This window comes from Betta splendens, chromosome 21, assembly GCF_900634795.4.
Source record: "Betta splendens chromosome 21, fBetSpl5.4, whole genome shotgun sequence".
Taxonomy (NCBI): domain Eukaryota; kingdom Metazoa; phylum Chordata; class Actinopteri; order Anabantiformes; family Osphronemidae; genus Betta; species Betta splendens.
Window position 1 is genome coordinate 8938945 of NC_040899.1, and position 18594 is coordinate 8957538.

The following is an 18594-nucleotide window of genomic DNA, read 5'->3' on the forward strand; positions in this document are numbered from 1 at the left end:
CCCGATCCGGGAAAGGCCCCGGCTCCCAGGAATTTGTCCACGCAAGTACATCCCATTTCCTCTGACAAAGCTCCACCACATGTCCGAGCCTCAAGTACCCACATTCTGCAGGACTCAAGAGGCTGTGCACCGCCTGGGAGCGCCATTATGTGCTGGGGCCTTCCCGGTTTCCCACTGCTCTCCAAATATAACCTCAAAACGATACTCAGACTCAGATGATCAGTTTGACAAGATATGAATTGTGAAATATTAAATAAACATGGACCACATGTGTCTTGAAGCTAGGAAGAGAAAAGTGAGGAGGGTTCGGGTTAAAGGAATTGTTTATCTTACTGCACCCCTAGTGGTGACACTGAGGGGAGGAGACCCAGACTGTGAAACCACCCTAGTGTAAAACAGATTTCCATCAGATCCCCCAGATAGTAGTAATTTCACAGATAACACTGAATCTATAATGTGAAGTAAAATGCAAATTAAATCCCCCCGCAAATTTTACCCTGAAGAATAGATTTATAATTTCCCTACACTGTTCTGTATCTGACTTTAAACGCTGCTCAATCTTCTCCATAAGAGCGCTGCAGTGGAGCAGGGAGCGCTTCACACAGTAGCTTTTATCTAATGAGATGATCCGACTCTAGACAGAGAGCGAGAGGGTCTCGAACGCAGCGCGGCTCGTGCTCTCCTGGTTTATCTCACTAACCGGCCTCTTTGTTGGAACGGTGGCGAAGAGCAAAGTGCAGGAACACTGAAGGAGACCTGACTCTGCATCAGCGGCATTAAACAGCGCGTTCCTTTGCATCCGCAGCTATGAAATAATTTGTTTTTATTGTTTGCTCCTCTGAAGCCGTTAATTGCAGACAGAGAGGGGCTGAAGGCTCCCTTGTGGACAACCTGCAATTGAAGTTTACACACACACACACACACACACACACACACACACACACACACACACACACACACACACACACACACACACACACACACACACACACACACACACACTCCTGCTGGAGTCTCAGATATGGCGCCTTTTGTGAATTGAAGCTGCTTTTAATGCCGCTGGGAGAGAAAGCAGGCATTTACAGGTCCCCATAAAAGGGAGAGAATCACATAATGTGGCTTAGCTGAAATAAAGGAGGAAGTGGGAATCTGATAATTTAACATATTAGCATTTCCGCTAAGTCAAGTGACCAGGAGGCCTCAGCGGCGGCTAACGATGAGCACATTACTACCGTCATTTAAGCAAGAGAAAAGAGGTGGGAAGAAGTTGCTTTTGTGTTCCCTAAATACTGTTTCTTCATCCCCTGGGTATTTAGAAACCTTATCATAAAAATATCCTACTGCACCCACAATCTGAAGATAGCATTCAGCGGTGGGAAACCAAGAGGGACAGCTTAGTGAAAATAAAAACACAGCGCCGTGCAGAGAGCTGAGCCTCTCAGGAGATAATGGAGACCGCAGATTTATCCGAGCGCGGCACACGGCGGCTTGGAACCAGGGGGGACCGGGAGATGCCTGGGAGGCGCGTCTTTAAGAAGCCCACTTACCTGCACGCTCGCGGAAGCTGGGGACGCCCGCACTATTCAGTAATACAGTCAGGACCCTTGCATTGTTACAGGAAAGTTCCCATTTGCATTGTGCTCTGCAGCACAGTAGCAGTAACGTTGGTGTTGGCCTATGGAGGCCTACCTGTTTTAGTCAGGGGGCTGGAGAACAGCTGCTGCAGAAGCTTGTTCTCCGTAGTTCTCAGCACCACCACGATGTCGGCAGGAAGAGTGTCGCGGTTCTTCTCCAAAAACCCATTCACGCTGTACATTACCTGCAGCCCAGGACGCAAACAACACAAGAGGCTTAGGACTGATCTCATGTCTACAATGCCAATAGTGTCCTTACCACTAAAATAGATAATAAAGTTATCTATCCACAGCATTAAACTCAGTCTAACTTTGAAAACTAATACGATACCTTTCCTGCATAATGCTGGATTCCAAAGCAAAGCTCCACACGCTTTGGTATCCAGAAATACTTGCAGCGCAAATTGTCTTCAAACTTATCTGTAAATACAAGAATAAAAGCGATTCCAGTCCTGCATCACAGTTCAGGTAAATTGTGTAAACATTCTGAGCATTCATTTTGAATATGTGGGTAGATGGAGGCGTAGCTCGGCTCTCACCCACTAAGGTCTGGTCCGTGGCCTGAGGGAAGCGGCTCTCCTCGTCCAGCAGGGACAGCAGGCCCATGGGCTTCTGCAGGAACATGTCCAGGATGGGCCTGTTGTCCTCGTACTCCACCAGGCTGGCATCCACTCCCTCGCTCTGGTACTCCATCTAATTAAAACCCGTGAATGTAGCACAGCCTCGTTAACGATTTCTCTAAATGACCCAATTAAACAATCTGGGCTAAATATGATTTGTGCATGTGTGAGTTTTGAATCAACACAACCAAACTGCCGCGGCTGAAGTTTGCTGCTTTGGAATCTTTTACTGAATGCATGAAACAGAACAGCTCCGAACTAACAAATAGAGCCACTTATTTATTCATAATTTATTTCAATTAGCAAATAACCCAGAGTCACAAGATTGTATTGCATCTATTTAATATCAGATCAAAACGTTGCTCTAAATATATATTTTCCTAATAAAGCAGAAGCAATGGTTCTAAACCGTCCTCATGTTTAAGTCATTAACTCAGAATAATCAGTTTTTGTGTACAGCAAGACTGAAGACATCCACACAAACAAGGCCTTCCACTCAACAACTGGAACAACCTTTCCATGAGCTCATGGTCTCACTGTCCTGGAAAGTGCACAAAATGTAAACAAATATTGTTTTATCATAAGCTGTCAGCATGTTAGGAAATATAATAGTGATTTATAAATAAAACAGGTCTTGCTTTTTCCTTTTAAAAATGGGCTTAAGGGGATGAAAAGGCATTATTGCAAAACGGTTCCTGATTAATGTCGAGTCAGTTCCATCAAGGAAAATAAAGACTTCTCCCACTACAGGGTAAACAACTTCATTAAATCAATTAAGAGAGTCATTTGATGGAGCATAACAGTATAAACACTCCTCTACGCATCACAGCGCAGCTACAAGCAGAATGTTCACGTTGACGCCATCTGACGAATATAAAAACATACATAAAAAGACTGATTACGTGATTATAGCTTCGTTTTACAGTCGTACGCGAGCTTGTGTCGACATCTCAGACGCGATTCACAATCCAATCACCTGTTCCAGGGCGAATATGTGCTGGTTGAAGTAGAACTGGATCTGCTCGTTGGCGATGTTGATGCACAGCTGCTCGAAGGAGTTCTTTTTGAAGTTCTCGAACCCGAAGATGTCCAGGATTCCCACATTCATGCCGCTCTCCGCGGCACTTCAAAAGGAGGGAGAGGAAAAGGGGATCAATTCTCCGATAAAACAGAGCAGGCGAATTCCCGGCAGCCGTATTAATTGATAAAACTTTAATGATAATCCAAGTTCAACCCAAATACCGAGTCGGGTGTGATGAGACATCACAAACATCGCCAGAGCGTCTTAAATGGTTTTATTTCAGTCTCCATCGATTCAACCTCAAGTCATTTTCAATAAGTCCACAAACAATATGCATTTCTGCGCCGCGGCCTGGAAACGTACCAGCCTGCATTTGACATTCAGCGCTTGGTGCTGCTAGTTTTCGTGATCAGTAATTATCCAGCCTCTGCAGAGGTCACCTTTAGCCTGCGCTACCGGGTTATTAATGGCAATAAGGAAATAGCAAAGATGACTGGAATGCAGACAGGAACTCTGGCTTTTGTACGTCTCTGAGCTGACTCCTTGACATATTTATGAAGGAATTCTTCTGGATCAATGAACAGCCTCTTTGCAGTCTCTCTGAAGTCTTTTTAATCATCCGAACATTATTTTCTCTGCACGCAACTCGGTATCAAAAATTTATTAAAACTTTTTTCCTCCCCTTTTGCTTGTCTCCCGCGTGCCCATTGATATTCCCCTCTGCATGTTTGCATCTACCTCCGCAGACCTCCACAAAGGTCACAGGCGCCCGACCGGTGCTCTACGTAAATCGCTCGAGACACTCGAAGAGGAGGGAGCAACAATGCACGTCCGCGCGGATGTTCATCACCGGCCGGCGCTCACCAGACGTTGACGTCAGGTTGCAGCAAGGTGTTGATGCGGTTGACTATCCAGCTGAAGAGGCGGCCGTACAGCGCCTTGGACATGGCGTCGCGGACGTCCGCCGCCTTGTCCACCGTGTTGGTGCGGATGATGGTCTCGCCCCTCGTGACCACGCACTGGGAGGTCAGCGCCTCCTGGAGCTCCTCGGGACCAATGCTGAGGAGCGACGCGGCTGAGGAACCAGAAGATAGAGCCCATCAGCCTGATAACCCAGAGTTCACCTGCCCGTCTCACACGTCGGCGGCTCTCACCGTTCTCCAAGGCCTCTGCGTTGGGCACCTCGCTCTTGTCGGTCTGGTGCTGGGACGTGATGGCGGCAAATTCAATGTTGCCCGTGTTCAAAATGGCCGAGAGGATCCTGTAAACCGAGTTGACTTCCTGAGGAAGAAGCGGCAAAGACACAGTTAGCAGTAGCAGCTAGCAGTTAGCAGCTAGCAGCTAGCAGAGCAGCGCTCAGGGAGCACGGCAGCGGTCCTCAGCACCTCCTCGGTGAAGCCGATGTTCCTGAAGCAGTCCTGGATGGCGTCGAACTGCTCCTTGTACAGTTTGCTGGAGACGATGTCCTGCATCACTCTGCGGTGCTGACTGTCGATGTACCTGCAACACAAACAATCAGGTTCCACTGAGCAAGACGTTCAAGTGACGGAACGGTCCACGGGACGCGTTTCTGACCTGGGAGGGGTCCGGTCTGGCAGCCTGAAAGTCTTGAGTTTGCCCTGGTGGTAAAGTCCAGCGTACATGTAATAGAATATGTGGAAGTTTTTCTCCCCCCTGAAAGAGTGAGTGATAATGCTCAGATAAATGTTAGAGCAAATTCAATGGGGGGGGGGGGGGGGGGTTGTCACCTACATGGCCTGTTTGATGACCCTGGATTTCTCCAGGAGGTACTCGGAGATCTTGGCTCCGATCACGGCTCCGGTGGGCGTGAACTTCATCTCCAGGTACTTCCCGAAGCGACTGGAGTTGTCGTTGATGGCGGTGCATGCGTTCCCGAAGGCCTCCACCAGGGGGTTGACCTGCAGAATCTTCTCACGCAGCGTTCGGTTGTTTGCCTACGAGCAGAGCAACACTCCTGTCTCGCATGCTAAGATCAGTGTTCAGCTGCAGCTTCGTATCAGTCCTTTACCTTTCCCAGGAAAGTCAGATGCTGAACTATTAAATGAGCGCTCTCCGTTTTCCCCGCACCACTCTCTCCGCTGATGATGATACACTAAAGGAAGGAATGACATGCATATTTCGTCCAACAACAACAACACACACGTTGGATTTATGGATGGAATGACCCTTCTGCTGGAGACCTGGTCTTTGCAGAACGTCACCATGCCTTGATAGGCAGCATCTGCGGTGGCAAAGATGTGCGGGGGGTTGTCGGAGCGCTTCACGCCGTGGTAGAGCTTGGAGAACTGAAAGAAGAAGAAGAAGAAGAGGGTCCAAGAGAGCGCTGGGTTTGAGGAGGATGAGGCCGACGTCGGACCCACCTGGGGGGAGTAGATGCTGAGGTTCTGGAAGGGGTTCAGCGCGATGAGGATGTCGCCCACGTACGTGTACACCTGCAGCTCGTCGTACCTCCTCTGGAGATGGCCGATGATTATCTCCTGAAAGCACCATCGCGGGGCATCAGGAACACGAGAGGCCGCGCCGGTCGATGTGTGACGAGGTAAACGCCTTAAATCTCACCTCGTCTAAGAACTCCAGGTTCACCAGATCGTCATCACGGCAGCTCTCTATTATGAGCGTTTTACGAGTATTGATCCGCTCGTGCCTGCGTAAAGTCAAGGACATTATAACGACTCAGGAAGCAGTAACCAGCGGATGAGGCTGGAGGAACCGGCCGCCTCCACGGTTTGTGTGAGGCCCTTAAAGCTCCCCCGTGGGACCCGTCGGCCATTATCAGAGGCTGTGATTGCACTTCATCTGTGTTTGACCTATCCCTCTCCATTGAGCCCCAGTGTGTGGAGGTCAGGCTGAGCCAGCTGGCTCCAGCACTGTGCAGGGCCTCATGGGACACCAGGCAGCGTCGAAGAAAGAAAGAGACATGCATTTGTGCCTGAATGCATTTAAAGCACGTGTTGTAAACTACACCATCTTGCTCTCACGCTGTTAGTGAAACGACGTCTCCGCTCCATGACAGAAGACGCACCTGCCTGTGACTGGGTCAAATTAAATATTCAGCAGCAGCCAAACAACTGAGCTGTGTTTTACTCGGATAAAGTCCTGTTTGCAACACGTTGTACTGAAAATCTAAAAAATGAAGAATATTTCGTTGCATTGTACTCGTACGCGTGTAATGACAAAAAAGTTGAATCCAGTCTAATCTAATATTAGAATCTTTTTTCTTAAATCTTGAAAACTGCATTAACAATGAAACATGTCGCTGACAAGCCTCGGGTTAGGAACTACTTCCTCCTCTGCCTTTGTCTTCATTCTCTATTCTGAATATGGTGCAAATGCTCACTATGAGGTGAACTCACTTCATCACGCGCCTTTGAGGACGACCTGACCCCCCGAGCTTCCACCTCCTCTCCCCCTTTGAAGTAAATCATGCCATTCCACATATGGCAGCGTCTTTTCTTTGCTATATGTCTTTATTCATATCTGGAGTCATTGTGTGCTGATCTGTGGCATGAGAGGCTAAAGCGGGCGAGCCCCGTTCTCGCCCTACAAGCTCCTAATCCCATTATCCACTTTCACTGTGGACAGGAATTCGGGATCAGGCTGAGGCTCAGGAAACCACTCTGCACACTCTCAGGAGTAAACAGAGCTGGCACGACATCAAGTCCCTCAGTCAAGGGCAGGTTCAGCAAACTCCTTTATAACCAAGATTAAACGTCGCCAGAGTCAGTAATGCCCCGATAAATAACGCCAGACTCTCTGAGCCGCCGTCCGCCAACATGCAAGCGTCAAGGTGAACATTGCACGATGGCACATTTTAGGATATTTTTTCACAAATCCCTTTTGATTCTACACACGAATGCATTCACGACTAAGAAAAAAAACTGAATACAGAGAGTTGAGAAGGAACAGGAATCAGTGAACCGCTTTTAAAACATTTACTGGTTCAATCAGACAAGTGGCTCTTCAGACCCTGATGGCGGCTACGAGCGCTGGCCTAAACGGCATTTATTAATCTGTGGTTAGTCAGCACAATCACTCCTTCTGAATTAGTCACACTCCCCTAACTTATCTTTAATTACATAGAGTAATGTCCATTACTGTGGCTCATCATCGTTTCTGAGCTGAGGTGTAAGAAGATGAGAGCCTGCCCCCTACTGGACAGGAAAAATACCAGCAGGCTCCCATGGACTATGTTGAGGAACAGATATACCCACACATTGAGCTGTTATTTCTGCTGCAGTTGTTTTTTTTTTGACGTTATTTTCCAACAGACTTACTTGGTTTTGGTCCTGCAGCCCACCTCCTGCTGCTCCTTGATGAGAGCCGCTAACTGCTGGGGCAGGGCCACGTCTTTGCCGTGGGCCTGTTTGACGAAGGGATGCTCCAGGAGGTGAGTCACCGACGGACGCGCCTCGAAGTCCTTTATCAGGCACCTTGGCGAAAGACATTGCATCATCATCATCATCATCATCATCATCATCATCTTCATCGCTCGCAATCATCACATAAACGAAGCAGCTAACTGTGCAGTCACCTGGGCATGTTAGAGAGCTGATGTGTCTGGATGGGGGGGGGGCTCGCGAGCCTTTTTAAAGGCTGGGCCCCTGATCTGCTGCTCTCTGTCTGGGCTCCGCATGGTCACCGTCACCATGGCCCCCCGTTACCACCTACAGTATCTGCCCCGCGCAGTGTTTGCCAGGAGGCGGCGTCGCTTATCGTAACATTCACCCTGACAACATCGCACGGGAATCAGGGAGATGACCCCCAGCGGGGCTGATCTGAGAGCAGGGAGCTGCAGGAGCTGCAGGGACGTCCTCAGCTGACCCGCGCTCCCATGCATCACGCTACGTCGCTCCGCTAAAGACCCCGCGCGTCTGAACAGCACCAGAACAGAGCGAGCGCGGGCCCGGTCGAGATAGGAGGGGAGAAGCACCCGTCTCCTTCCCCGGCACCTATTCCACGCGGAAATTCTGTTTCTTTTTATCAGTTGGTTCAGCTCTGAAAGTTAATTCCATGAATTCATTAGTGTCAGGACATTAAGCAGAGGTTGCTGCTATTAGCAGCGCTGATGCTGCCGGGAGCCAAGCCACTTTGTCACAGAAGTCGGCTCTTTGGCTGCACAAGTGCAGACAGTGGTGATGGATTTATTATCCACACACACACACACACACACACACACACACACACACACACACACACACACACACACACACACACACACACACACACACACACACACACACACACACACAGCCCGTCTGCCTACAGAGGCTGAAGGGGCTTTACAAACAGCCTGCAGACCTCGATAACATTGTCCGGCCCCACCACAATGACCCCTCGTGAAGCTTTGTTTGAGCAGATTAACGCCGATATGATATCACACAATCCATTTAGCCCAGATTACAGAGCGGCTGTCCAAGGAGCAGCCAGTAAAAGCTGTGTGGGCCGGTTAAAGGCGCGATACCAGTCGGCCCTGATCAATCAATAACATCAGGGGGAGACTGAGCCCACTGGACCTCAAGGCCGATAATGCCTTGCTTTTTGGTTATCGCACTTCAATAAAACCCTTCACTAATATAAGCAGGAACCACGTCCCCACTCGTTCTCCACAAATTGAATTCTACTCTTCCTACTCGTTATGGCTCGGCCCCACACACACACCTCAGCGCAGGCGATATTAAAGTTGTATATTCTGAGGGGGGCCATTACAAGCGGCCCCGGACATTATTAGCTGTGCGCAGCGGAGGAAATGATAAGTTCGCCGGGGCCTCAGATGGAGCTGATAACTCAGGTGAATTAGTTTGTGTCTCTGTGGCAGATTTACACAAATGAAAGCCGGCGACGGGAGCGAGAAGGCGCGCGATAGAATCGGGCTGTAAAATATCAATTTCACCTGCTTGGGTGTTTACATGTGGCTTCCCGCCGCGCGACAACATCGCAGCAGAGGTTCAATTAGGTCTGAAGATTTAATAACACTATATAAAAAAATGTTTACAATTGGCAAATGACATTTGGCACCACAGCTGTTGATGATGCTGAGGAATAAATATTAACAAGCAGCATTTAAAACGCAGACCTAGAGGGATTTACAAAGTTTATTTATAGCTCATTTAAATGCATTAAGATACATCATGAACATCATGACTGCTGAGAGTGGACGGACACTTACTGGCCGATGAAGTGGCTGAAACTTCTGCACCACTGTTCAGGATTTCGCAGCGTGGGCGACGGGTTTCTGAAACGGCATCACAACACAATACATAAAAAAAAACACTGGCTTTTATATTTAGTGCAAGACTGTGAACCTGATATACGAGCGCTGGCAGGCGCCGTGCCCCTCGGACTCCAGTTAGGGGCTTTTGGGGTGAGGGTGAGCTGGTCAGGGTCCAGGACCAGATAAAAAATAATAAAATAAAAAAAGTGACAAATGATAACAGCCCCTCGGCTGTCTGGCAGCAGGCATGTGCCATTGGGAGCCAGAAGTTATGGGAGCTAGTTATACCTCTGTCAGCAGCATTTACGGAGGCCATCCATAACGAGGCTAACACTTTTCAAGTGCACATGATGACAGGAGGCAGGTCTGCGCGAGCAGCCAAGGCTGGAGTGACGGGAGCGCGGTCAGAGTGACGGGAGCGCGCAGACAGGCCCCAGACGTTCGTTAGACAGCATTAATTAGCTCACGCGCCACGCGGCTGCAAAATGAGGCGAGTTATTGGGATTTTAAAAGCAGCTGCGTCTTATACAACAACACATTTAACGTCTTTTTTACCCCCGACAAAAGGATGTTGAGGTACAAAATCTGTCATTTTTCACCGAAGTGAGTTAGTCAGGTTTTGATAAGGATTCAGGCAGGCAATCCTTCCCCGAGTGCTGATCAAAGCCAGCGACTGACTGCTTCAATGCAACCTCTAATATGAGCCCGCAGACACATCCGCGCCTTGATGTTGCGCCGCGGCTGCTCACGCGCTACCGAGTCAATACAGCGGCGCGGCTGATAACGCTGTCAAGCGAGCTCATTGTGCTTCGCAAATTCGGCACTTTCTGCCTTTTTGCGTGTTTGTGAGGGCGCCGGCGCACGTTGTAAACACAAATGGCTTATTCAAATCCAGGTCCGGGCGGCGCGTGTTTCTGTCAGACGCGCCTCAAAGTGGATTGAGGCGAAATCGCAGAGGTGTCAGCGGCGCTCGAGGGCTGAAGTTAAGCCGCGAAGGAAGACAAAAATCAGGCCGGTGGACTGTTTGACTAAGCACACGCGGAATTTATAAGTCCCTTCATATGACGGGGAACGTTATTTTTCATGCAAGCAATTCTTTAGATCATGTCACAGAGCGGCTCTTACACCCACCACTACCTTAAAATCTTTCCATAAGGAAACACTCCAACTGTAAGTGCAAATAATAAAATGAAATATGAAATATCCACAATTCTTGCCCACAGATGCAACAAAGTCTAAGTGGTTCACATAACATTAGTGGAGATTTGGGGCCCGAAGGAAGGATGCTGTGAGGAAGCGTCAGGACAACAACGTGATTTATGTGTTACTTGCGTTTGCAAAGAGGTGGGAAACGCAGCGGCAGGCGACGAGTGTGTGTTCGCAAAGGCCTGAAATTAAGACTTCCTCGACAAACGCAGCGCGCGCGTTCGGCTCATCCATCAACCAGCGCTTCCCGCCTCACACCTGCGCGAACACGGAGAGCGGCGGCAACGTCTTCACTCCATCTGAACAGGATGAGTTCACGTCAGGCGCCGGGGTTCGAAGTCAAGGTCGGCCGAGCGGGTTTTTAAAAGCTGGCCCCGTTTTCACAGCAACGGTGAGTCAATGTGCTGGAGAGGAGCGTTGGCGGGACGCATCCGGCGCGTTCCCGGCGTCCATCACACGCAGACCAGGACGCTGGCTGCTGATCGGCTGCAATCATGCACAAGGAAAATGTTTCACTTCGGCTGGTGCCAAGGTGCTACGGGCGCTAAAATAGAAGCCGGTGATGCTCAGATGATGAACCCTGAGTCTCCAATACATGTTGATACTGGGCGGACTGGGGCCCAGTTTGCTCCGGGCCTCTCGAGCCTCTGACGGCCATCATTCGCTTGTATTATCCGTCCTGACTTCCGGTCAGACACGTGATCTTGGGTGTTTTTCCCCCGTCCGCCTCCAACCTTTGCGGCGCAGATCGCACGCGCCCGCCGCCGTGAGGCTGCGCAGGCTCCGAGAACACGAGCAATTAACCTTCCTGCGTGTTCCGTGTCGCACGCCGGCTTTGTCTCGCGTGTTCCTAATTAATGTTGCCGTTGATGATTTAACAACTTCACCCTCCGATATGCTTCACCGCTCTCACTCACGGTCTGTCACGCGCTGCAATACACACTTATTATAACAAGCAGCAGACGCCCTTTGGTTCAACTTAACTATAAAAACATGTGAGGCTTAAAACAAATGGCAGAATGTTCTGCGTGGGATCTGATTATACACGCATGAACCGACATCGAGAGTCAAGTATCCGATTGTTCCTGAAGCAGCCGCAGCTCATCAAGGTGACCCACGATGCTTAGCGCTCATCAGCGTCCGCGCCGACAGATGTCAGAGCTCCTCTGCTGGGAGGAGAGTCACTTCCACCTGTGCGCGTGCGCGCAGTCCAACGATCTAGACGTGTAAAAGTAGATGCTACACGAGATTAACAGCGACGCCTTCAGCCCGGAAACCACTGCCGTGTGCAAATGCAAGTGATGAAGGCGCTGCTCCCACGCGTTAGCGCCTCGTGGACTTCATAAAACACGTGCGACCCAAGGACAATACGTTAGGAAAGTCGCCTCTGCCTTGTGGCGCATCAACGCCGCGGAGAAAATATACAACTTAGCAATCGGCGAAACGCGGCAAGACGAATCTCTCTCCGAGCCGCTCGTGAATCACTCGCGGCGCCGCTCGGGGCCCAAAGGTGACGCGCATCTCCATATTCGAGGAGCGATTCCGCCGGGAGTCGTAATGTACACTGTCTGCGGTGATGGGAAGATACACGAGGGCTAAATGACATGTTAACAGAATCATTTCATGCTCCGGCACATTCACTGTGATTTATAACATGAGCGATGAGCCTCTAAGGTCCCGAATTATGGTAAAGGGGCCAAAGTATCTGTTCTGATGGAAGCAGGGAGGATCTTATGCCAGTTCAACATATACGTCCTATGCTATTACATCCTAGTTATCCCCAAAGTCAAGGAGCAGTATTGCAATGTGATATAAAATGATGGGACTGATGAGGGGACGCACGTGCCCTCTGCTGTTATGACTTGCTGTTTGATGAGATTCACAGAAACCTCTCATCCAGTTCCAGCTGTTCAATTCCCAAGCTCCATCTCCTCGTTGATAGAAACGGGACAAATAGTCTACTTATTTTAAAGACTCGTCCCGCTTTTATAGCCACCACCGTTCTCTTTGCCAATTATTTTGATTTCGGGGCTAAATTCGGCGGTGCCGCGTGATTCCTGCCACGCGAGCCATCCGCGTTCCCTCCGCGGCCCGGCTGGGAGGAGATAACATTGTGACAGGGAGGAGGCGACAGCCTCATCTCAATGTGAATGGAGCTAATCACCAATGCAAATTGCAATCAGGAGGGCACATCTCCACCTAACCGAGCGATAATTGCACGATTGTGCTGATAACAAAAGGTCAACCGCGTGCAGCCACTGTAAGCTTCGAACGATCATCAGACACACGCAGACTCCAGCGGTGAATGTTTTTGCTGGGTGAATCTCTTCATTGTTCGTGGTACAGTAGGACAAACACACGCGACGCAGATTTTTACACGCTGATTATTCAGCAGACGCTGGGAACGACTGAATGGATGGCTGGAAATATAAAGAAGCCGTTTCCTGTTATTTTTTTTTTCCAGGCCGCGATAATAACAACAACAGATCCATTCGTCAGGAGCGACACCGCCATTCATCATTTCGCCCGCTCCGCCGTCAAATTCCGCTCGTCATTGTCCTCCCGACCGCAGCTCGGCCGCTCTGCGCCCCTCGAGCCGTGGGCCGCGAGCGCCCTCTGCTGGACTCACCGTGGGATCTTGAAGAGGGCTTTAACCGGATGCATCTCAGCCAGGGGGGGGTCTCCGTCTGCCAGCTCGATGGCCGTGATGCCGAGCGACCACACGTCGCAGCGGGCGTCGTACGAGTAATCATACTGCTGCTCGCAGGCTATGACCTGGCAACAGGACACCACAGTGACCATCTGAGCGTGGAAATTAGACAGGGGCCGAGTCACAGGATACAGGACGACTATAATGCACCTTTTATATGAGCGATAGCATATCCTGGTAGCAAAATAAAAGTGTTTTAACCTCAAAGATCTGGCAGAGTAAATCAATATATATGGTCTATTTAACGGACAAAAGGCAGCTCCAGTCAATAATTAGAAGTGACACTACGCTTTACAGCCGAGTTTATTCTAATTGTCCCCGAGGTCCCTCCCTATAAGCCCAATCATCGCACCTCATTTCTGCCTAAGGAGTCAGCCGAGGGGCCACAGACTCCCAGCTATTAACCTTGAGGCGACCTCTGGAAGTGAGGAGGAGAATACACAATGACACAGGGGAGGGAGAGTCGTAACGCAGCCTCCTCCTATCGGTGGCACATTAAACAGCCTCTGCTCTGTCAAACTGTTCACTGGGCTCCGTGTGTGTGTGTGTGTGTGTACAGAAACATAAACTCTCACCTCGGGAGCCATCCAAAATGGAGTCCCCACCGACGTGTTCCTCCTCAGTCGTGCGCTGGTCAATTGTGCCGAGACGCCTGCGAAAAATAAACTTACAGTCACTCACTGATTATTATTAAAATGCAGATATAATCATTGGGTATATAATCATAAAGTGATTTTCCTCAGAATAAAAATCTAATTTATAACTAATGACACTAAATGTTTAAATTAATCAATACGTCTTGGCATATAATTAGGTGTGGCAACCTGCCAGGCAGCATAATCATTTCAAATTATGTAGGACAGATTTTTATCAGCATGAGTCCGTTCATCTCCCTGACACAGAGGACAGAAATATGCCTGGGGGCGACTCAAAGTCATTTGCTATAACAGCTTTCTTTTAATATGCAAAGGATCAAATAATGTCATTTAAATGAGCAATAATAGCCCTGGGTGAAGGCTGCAGCCCGTGGAATGAAAGCAAGCGGTGGCCGGCACATTAGACGCTGCACTTTTGTTGCAGCTGACATTTCCCACCGATCCTTCAAATACCCAGAAGTCCTCCATTTATCTAATGATGCACTTCAGAGATAAGATGGAGATGATAGAGGTTCTCAGGTCGCCTCATTCCAGCTGGAATCTAAATTGCCTCTTTTAGAGACAGTTACCAAAGTCAACGAGCTTGACTCCTCCCTCGGTCGTCAGGAGGATGTTGTTGCCTTTGACGTCACGATGGATGATCCGGTTGTTGTGCAAATGCTGGAGACCCTTTGAAAACACAACAACACGGCTCTCATGGCGTGACTCGCCAACACACGTTATTAGTCCCCGCAATAAATTAGAATAAATCGCGTTTGAAGATAAAGCGGCACAAACTATATGAAAGAGCTCCCACCGCCGTCCACAAGCAGAGGCATCCATTAAATCCCCGCATCCCGCCTCTTCCCTTACCAACAGGGCGCTGTATAAGATGTATGCGATAACGGGCTCCTGCAGACGCTTGCCCCGCATGAGCAGGCCTTTGATGAGCTCTGTGACGGAGCCGCCGTTGCACAGCTGGAGGGGGGGGGGGGGGGAGACAGAGAAACTCCGGTGGGTGACTCGTCCATCTTTCACCGGCACAGATTATGATTCATAGCGAGAAGTGGAGCACGGAGGAGGAGGAGGAAGCACGTGGAACACAGGTGGGGCTCCAACAAACTGAGACCTCACCAATGGTTTCACTTGAGCACTTCTGGGGATCGGAGGCGAGTTTTGACTCGAGGGACTGATCGGAGCTGGACGTTGCTTTTGGGGAAATAAAAAGGGACTTAAGAACGCATGAGGAAGAGCTCACCTCCAGCACCAGCCACAGCTGTCCGCCTGACACGTTGTCGGACTTGTAGAACATGCCATAAAACTTCACCACGTTGGGGTGGTTGGACAGAGACCTCAGGATGTTGTATTCCGCCTCGATCTCCTCGTCCACATCCTTCAAACAGCACAGGAACCAAAGACAGAATCGGAAAATGGCTGAAATACCTAGGTTTGCAGTTCATTCTGAAACTATAAGCTGAGCAGTAACAGACCCACTACGGCGTGCTAAAAGTGGTGCTAGGTTACAAACTCTGGAGCAAATAAAGAGAAAGGCCTCTGCGCTAAACTATGTTCTATCAAAGTAAATCTCTAGAGGAGCGGAAAAGCAACAGCCAGCGAGGCAGGATTTCTCTTCCTGGATGTCTGAGTGATAGTGTCAGCAGTCTAATCAGGGAGAGGGATGAGGGAGGAGGCCGCTTCATCTTCCCGGGCCATCGGGGGAGCGAGGAGGTGGTGGTGGTGGCGGTTGGACGCCTCCCTCGACTAAATCACGGGCAGATACGCCGTCCTCAAGGCGCACGCAAATGGGGGTGAAGCCACGCGTTGTGGGAGCAGCTACGCCACAGGCAGACACAAGCGGGAGGCTACGCTGATGAGCATGAAGGCGGAGGAGGAAGAACCCGCAGCTTACTCTGTTCGACTGCTTCGGATGCTGGGACAAGTCACGCGGTCACAGAGAAAAAACACAAAAGGTTCAGTCGCTTCCCTTTTTCAAAGGGGGTCTGTCGGTTCCTCACCAGCACCAAGCGCCGACAGCAGACACTTTGAGCCTGGAGGAGTCATGACATCGTTCTGCTGGGACTCACATTGATGGGGTCCAGCACCTTCACCGCCGCCTGGCTCCCGTCCTTCTTGCTGGTCACCCTGTAAACCTTGCCGTACGTCCCTTTGCCGATGGTCTCCACGATGTCCCAGTCACCCGACGGGTCGCCCAGGTTCTCCAGGCCCATCATGCTGGACTTGTAGGGATAGAGTCCATACAGAGACCTCCTGCGGGGCGGATACAACCATAGCTCAGCTACGCGCTGGAATTTTCAGATCGGGCCAGAATAAGGAATAATTGCTTATTGATCGGATTCTACTTTATCCCAGAAAAGGAAAGCGGAGTGAAAAACACACTGGTTGCTGGAGAGAAGGAGGCAATTAAAATGTGAATGAAACGGCTCATGATGTCGGTATCCACGGTGTGGGAACATTAGTTCCCAAAGGCCTTTCAGCTGAGCTCGGTGAAACAGCTACATCCACCGAGGGAGCCACTTAACGGGTTTTAAGCAGAAAAAAAAGGAATCGAAGTAAAAGACAGTGTAAACAGCCGTAGGTGGGAACGGCTCTACTTACATGGCGAATGTTATTTTCTTCTGACTCATCGGGGCTGAGAGACGTTACAACTGAGGGGTCTCCAGCGATCATAATACAAGGCAAATAACAAGAGCGATGGCTGCCTCGAGGGCACGAGCAACAAGTGGCGCTTCACACACTGACACTGAATTAGCCTCTGCACGGGGACCTTGTCTCTGCCCACTAAGGGCAATCTCCTCAAGATCAATTGGATTGGATGGAGATTAAGTCGGCAAGCAGCGGCGTCCTGAATGAGCCGTGAACCCAAACCACACCTCCGCGCAGGTCTAATGAGTGATTATTCTATGAAAGCGTTCACATTGTGTCTATAATACATTCATCATCCTTCTAGTGTGTGTGTGTGTGTGTGTGTGTGTGTGTGTGTGTGTGTGTGTGTGTCTGTGTGTGTGTGTAAGCCCTCCACATCCAAAGAGCTAGAAAAAAAAAAATAGTGGGACAACGTGATGCATCAGGACCTGAGAGATGGGATGAAAAATGACACATGTGAGACATAAATGTGATGGGGAGGAACATTTATGAAGGATCTCAGGAGGCTTCGCTCACGATAAACAGGTTATGCATCACAGGGGGCGTATGACCCTGAGAGAGAGAGAGAGAGAGAGAGAAGGAACGTCTCGGGGCAGATTTATGAATCGTTGTGCATGCAGGCGGAGATCAGATGGATATCCAGCTGCTGTGTGTAGATACATGCAGCGCAGGGATGCGACTGTGACTCCGCTCGCTGGGCACCACTCACCAGCACCTATCGCGATCCGTACCCTTAAACACAATGTAAACACCAAAGCAGATCCTGCTTTACCTGCAGCGTGGTCATGGCTTTTAGGTTAATCTGTCGTCTTAAGCCGACCATCAACACAGGGTCACACATGCGCCTGCTTCATTAAACAACGAGAACCAGCATCTCTCTCACACACACACACACACACACACACACACACACACACACGCTCCCTACTACCTGCTGTCACTCATTTACACCACAATCAGAAGTCAGCGAAGCCCAGATCACAGAGCAGGAGTCATTCTGTACATACCTGTAGCTGTGCAGGCGCTCGCTTGCCTCCCTCACACCACAGTGCATCACACTCATCCCCACCAACGCACGGAGCTGAATAATTCACCAGCAATCTGCAACCTGAGCTGCTGCACCCTTAAACAGTCAGGTGTCAGATGTAAGCACTCATAATGGCCCACACGAAGCATCTCAGGTTGCCCCCGAGTCACCGGGAAGCGCGTGGCCGTTGCTAGGTCACGTGGTCTCCGCCTGCGGAGCTCAGCTGCTGCCGCTGCACGGGACGACTCGGTCTCAAGCCTCTCGGCTGCGAGGGGCAACGAGGCCGCGAGCGTCCCTGCAGCTGCAGTCAGGCTCCAAAGCCTCATAGAAGCTCTGCATCCACACTATGGAAATTGAACAGGTGCACGCGGTGTGAAACCACTGGCCGGTGGGATTCGTTTGTGGTTATAACGCTGGATGCAGATCTCTGCCGTGCATCTGCATAATTCCACGGCTCAGCGGTGGTCGGAGGTGGTTACAGCTCCGGACGATGCAACCGGCTGCAGCACGGCGACCGTCGCTGTCACACGCAGTGCAAAGTACAAAGTACAAAGTAAAAGTACGTAATCTAATTTTCTGCTTCCATCAAACTCTGTGGTAAAGCCCTTACGGGAACTCCGCTTGGTAAAGCCTTTTGGTAAGTCTGTGGGGAGGAAAAAAAAGAACTGGGAACTATAATCCGTTTTAAGGGGATATGAAGAGGCTTTGCGGTAAACCTTCACCAGCCACGAGTTAGGCCGCAAGCCCAGTGTCCTTGTTCCTGTCCTGGACGACCAAAGCCTCACTCAACCAAAAAAAAAAAAAAGACTAAAAATAGTAAGGTCTGTAATTTAATCACAGGTCAC

General features: G+C 49.9%; 1 protein-coding gene across 4 annotated transcripts in view; it reads right to left on the reverse strand.

Moving 5' to 3' along the window:
• Positions 1 to 16960, reverse strand: part of myo3b (myosin IIIB) — a 50250-nt gene extending 33290 nt beyond the window's left edge. The window contains exons 1-23 of one of the 4 annotated variants that reach the window (XM_055504822.1): positions 16675 to 16960; positions 16143 to 16326; positions 15968 to 15988; positions 15317 to 15451; positions 14932 to 15036; positions 14649 to 14748; positions 13999 to 14075; positions 13343 to 13488; positions 9463 to 9528; positions 7571 to 7726; positions 5856 to 5940; positions 5657 to 5773; positions 5477 to 5581; positions 5305 to 5388; positions 5028 to 5230; positions 4851 to 4949; positions 4661 to 4775; positions 4430 to 4556; positions 4140 to 4350; positions 3231 to 3378; positions 2174 to 2327; positions 1966 to 2054; positions 1690 to 1819 (exon numbers count right to left, since the gene is read on the reverse strand). In XM_055504822.1, coding sequence (XP_055360797.1) covers positions 1690 to 1819; positions 1966 to 2054; positions 2174 to 2327; positions 3231 to 3378; positions 4140 to 4350; positions 4430 to 4556; positions 4661 to 4775; positions 4851 to 4949; positions 5028 to 5230; positions 5305 to 5388; positions 5477 to 5581; positions 5657 to 5773; positions 5856 to 5940; positions 7571 to 7726; positions 9463 to 9528; positions 13343 to 13488; positions 13999 to 14075; positions 14649 to 14748; positions 14932 to 15036; positions 15317 to 15451; positions 15968 to 15988; positions 16143 to 16326; positions 16675 to 16703 — 2686 coding nt within the window. In that variant the 5' untranslated portion in view covers positions 16704 to 16960. The remainder of the gene's footprint in view (positions 1 to 1689; positions 1820 to 1965; positions 2055 to 2173; positions 2328 to 3230; positions 3379 to 4139; positions 4351 to 4429; positions 4557 to 4660; positions 4776 to 4850; positions 4950 to 5027; positions 5231 to 5304; positions 5389 to 5476; positions 5582 to 5656; positions 5774 to 5855; positions 5941 to 7570; positions 7727 to 9462; positions 9529 to 13342; positions 13489 to 13998; positions 14076 to 14648; positions 14749 to 14931; positions 15037 to 15316; positions 15452 to 15967; positions 15989 to 16142; positions 16327 to 16674) is intronic. The other 3 variants (XM_041068869.2, XM_055504824.1, XM_055504823.1) reach the window with 3 other exon arrangements.
• Positions 16961 to 18594: the final 1634 nt, after the last annotated feature.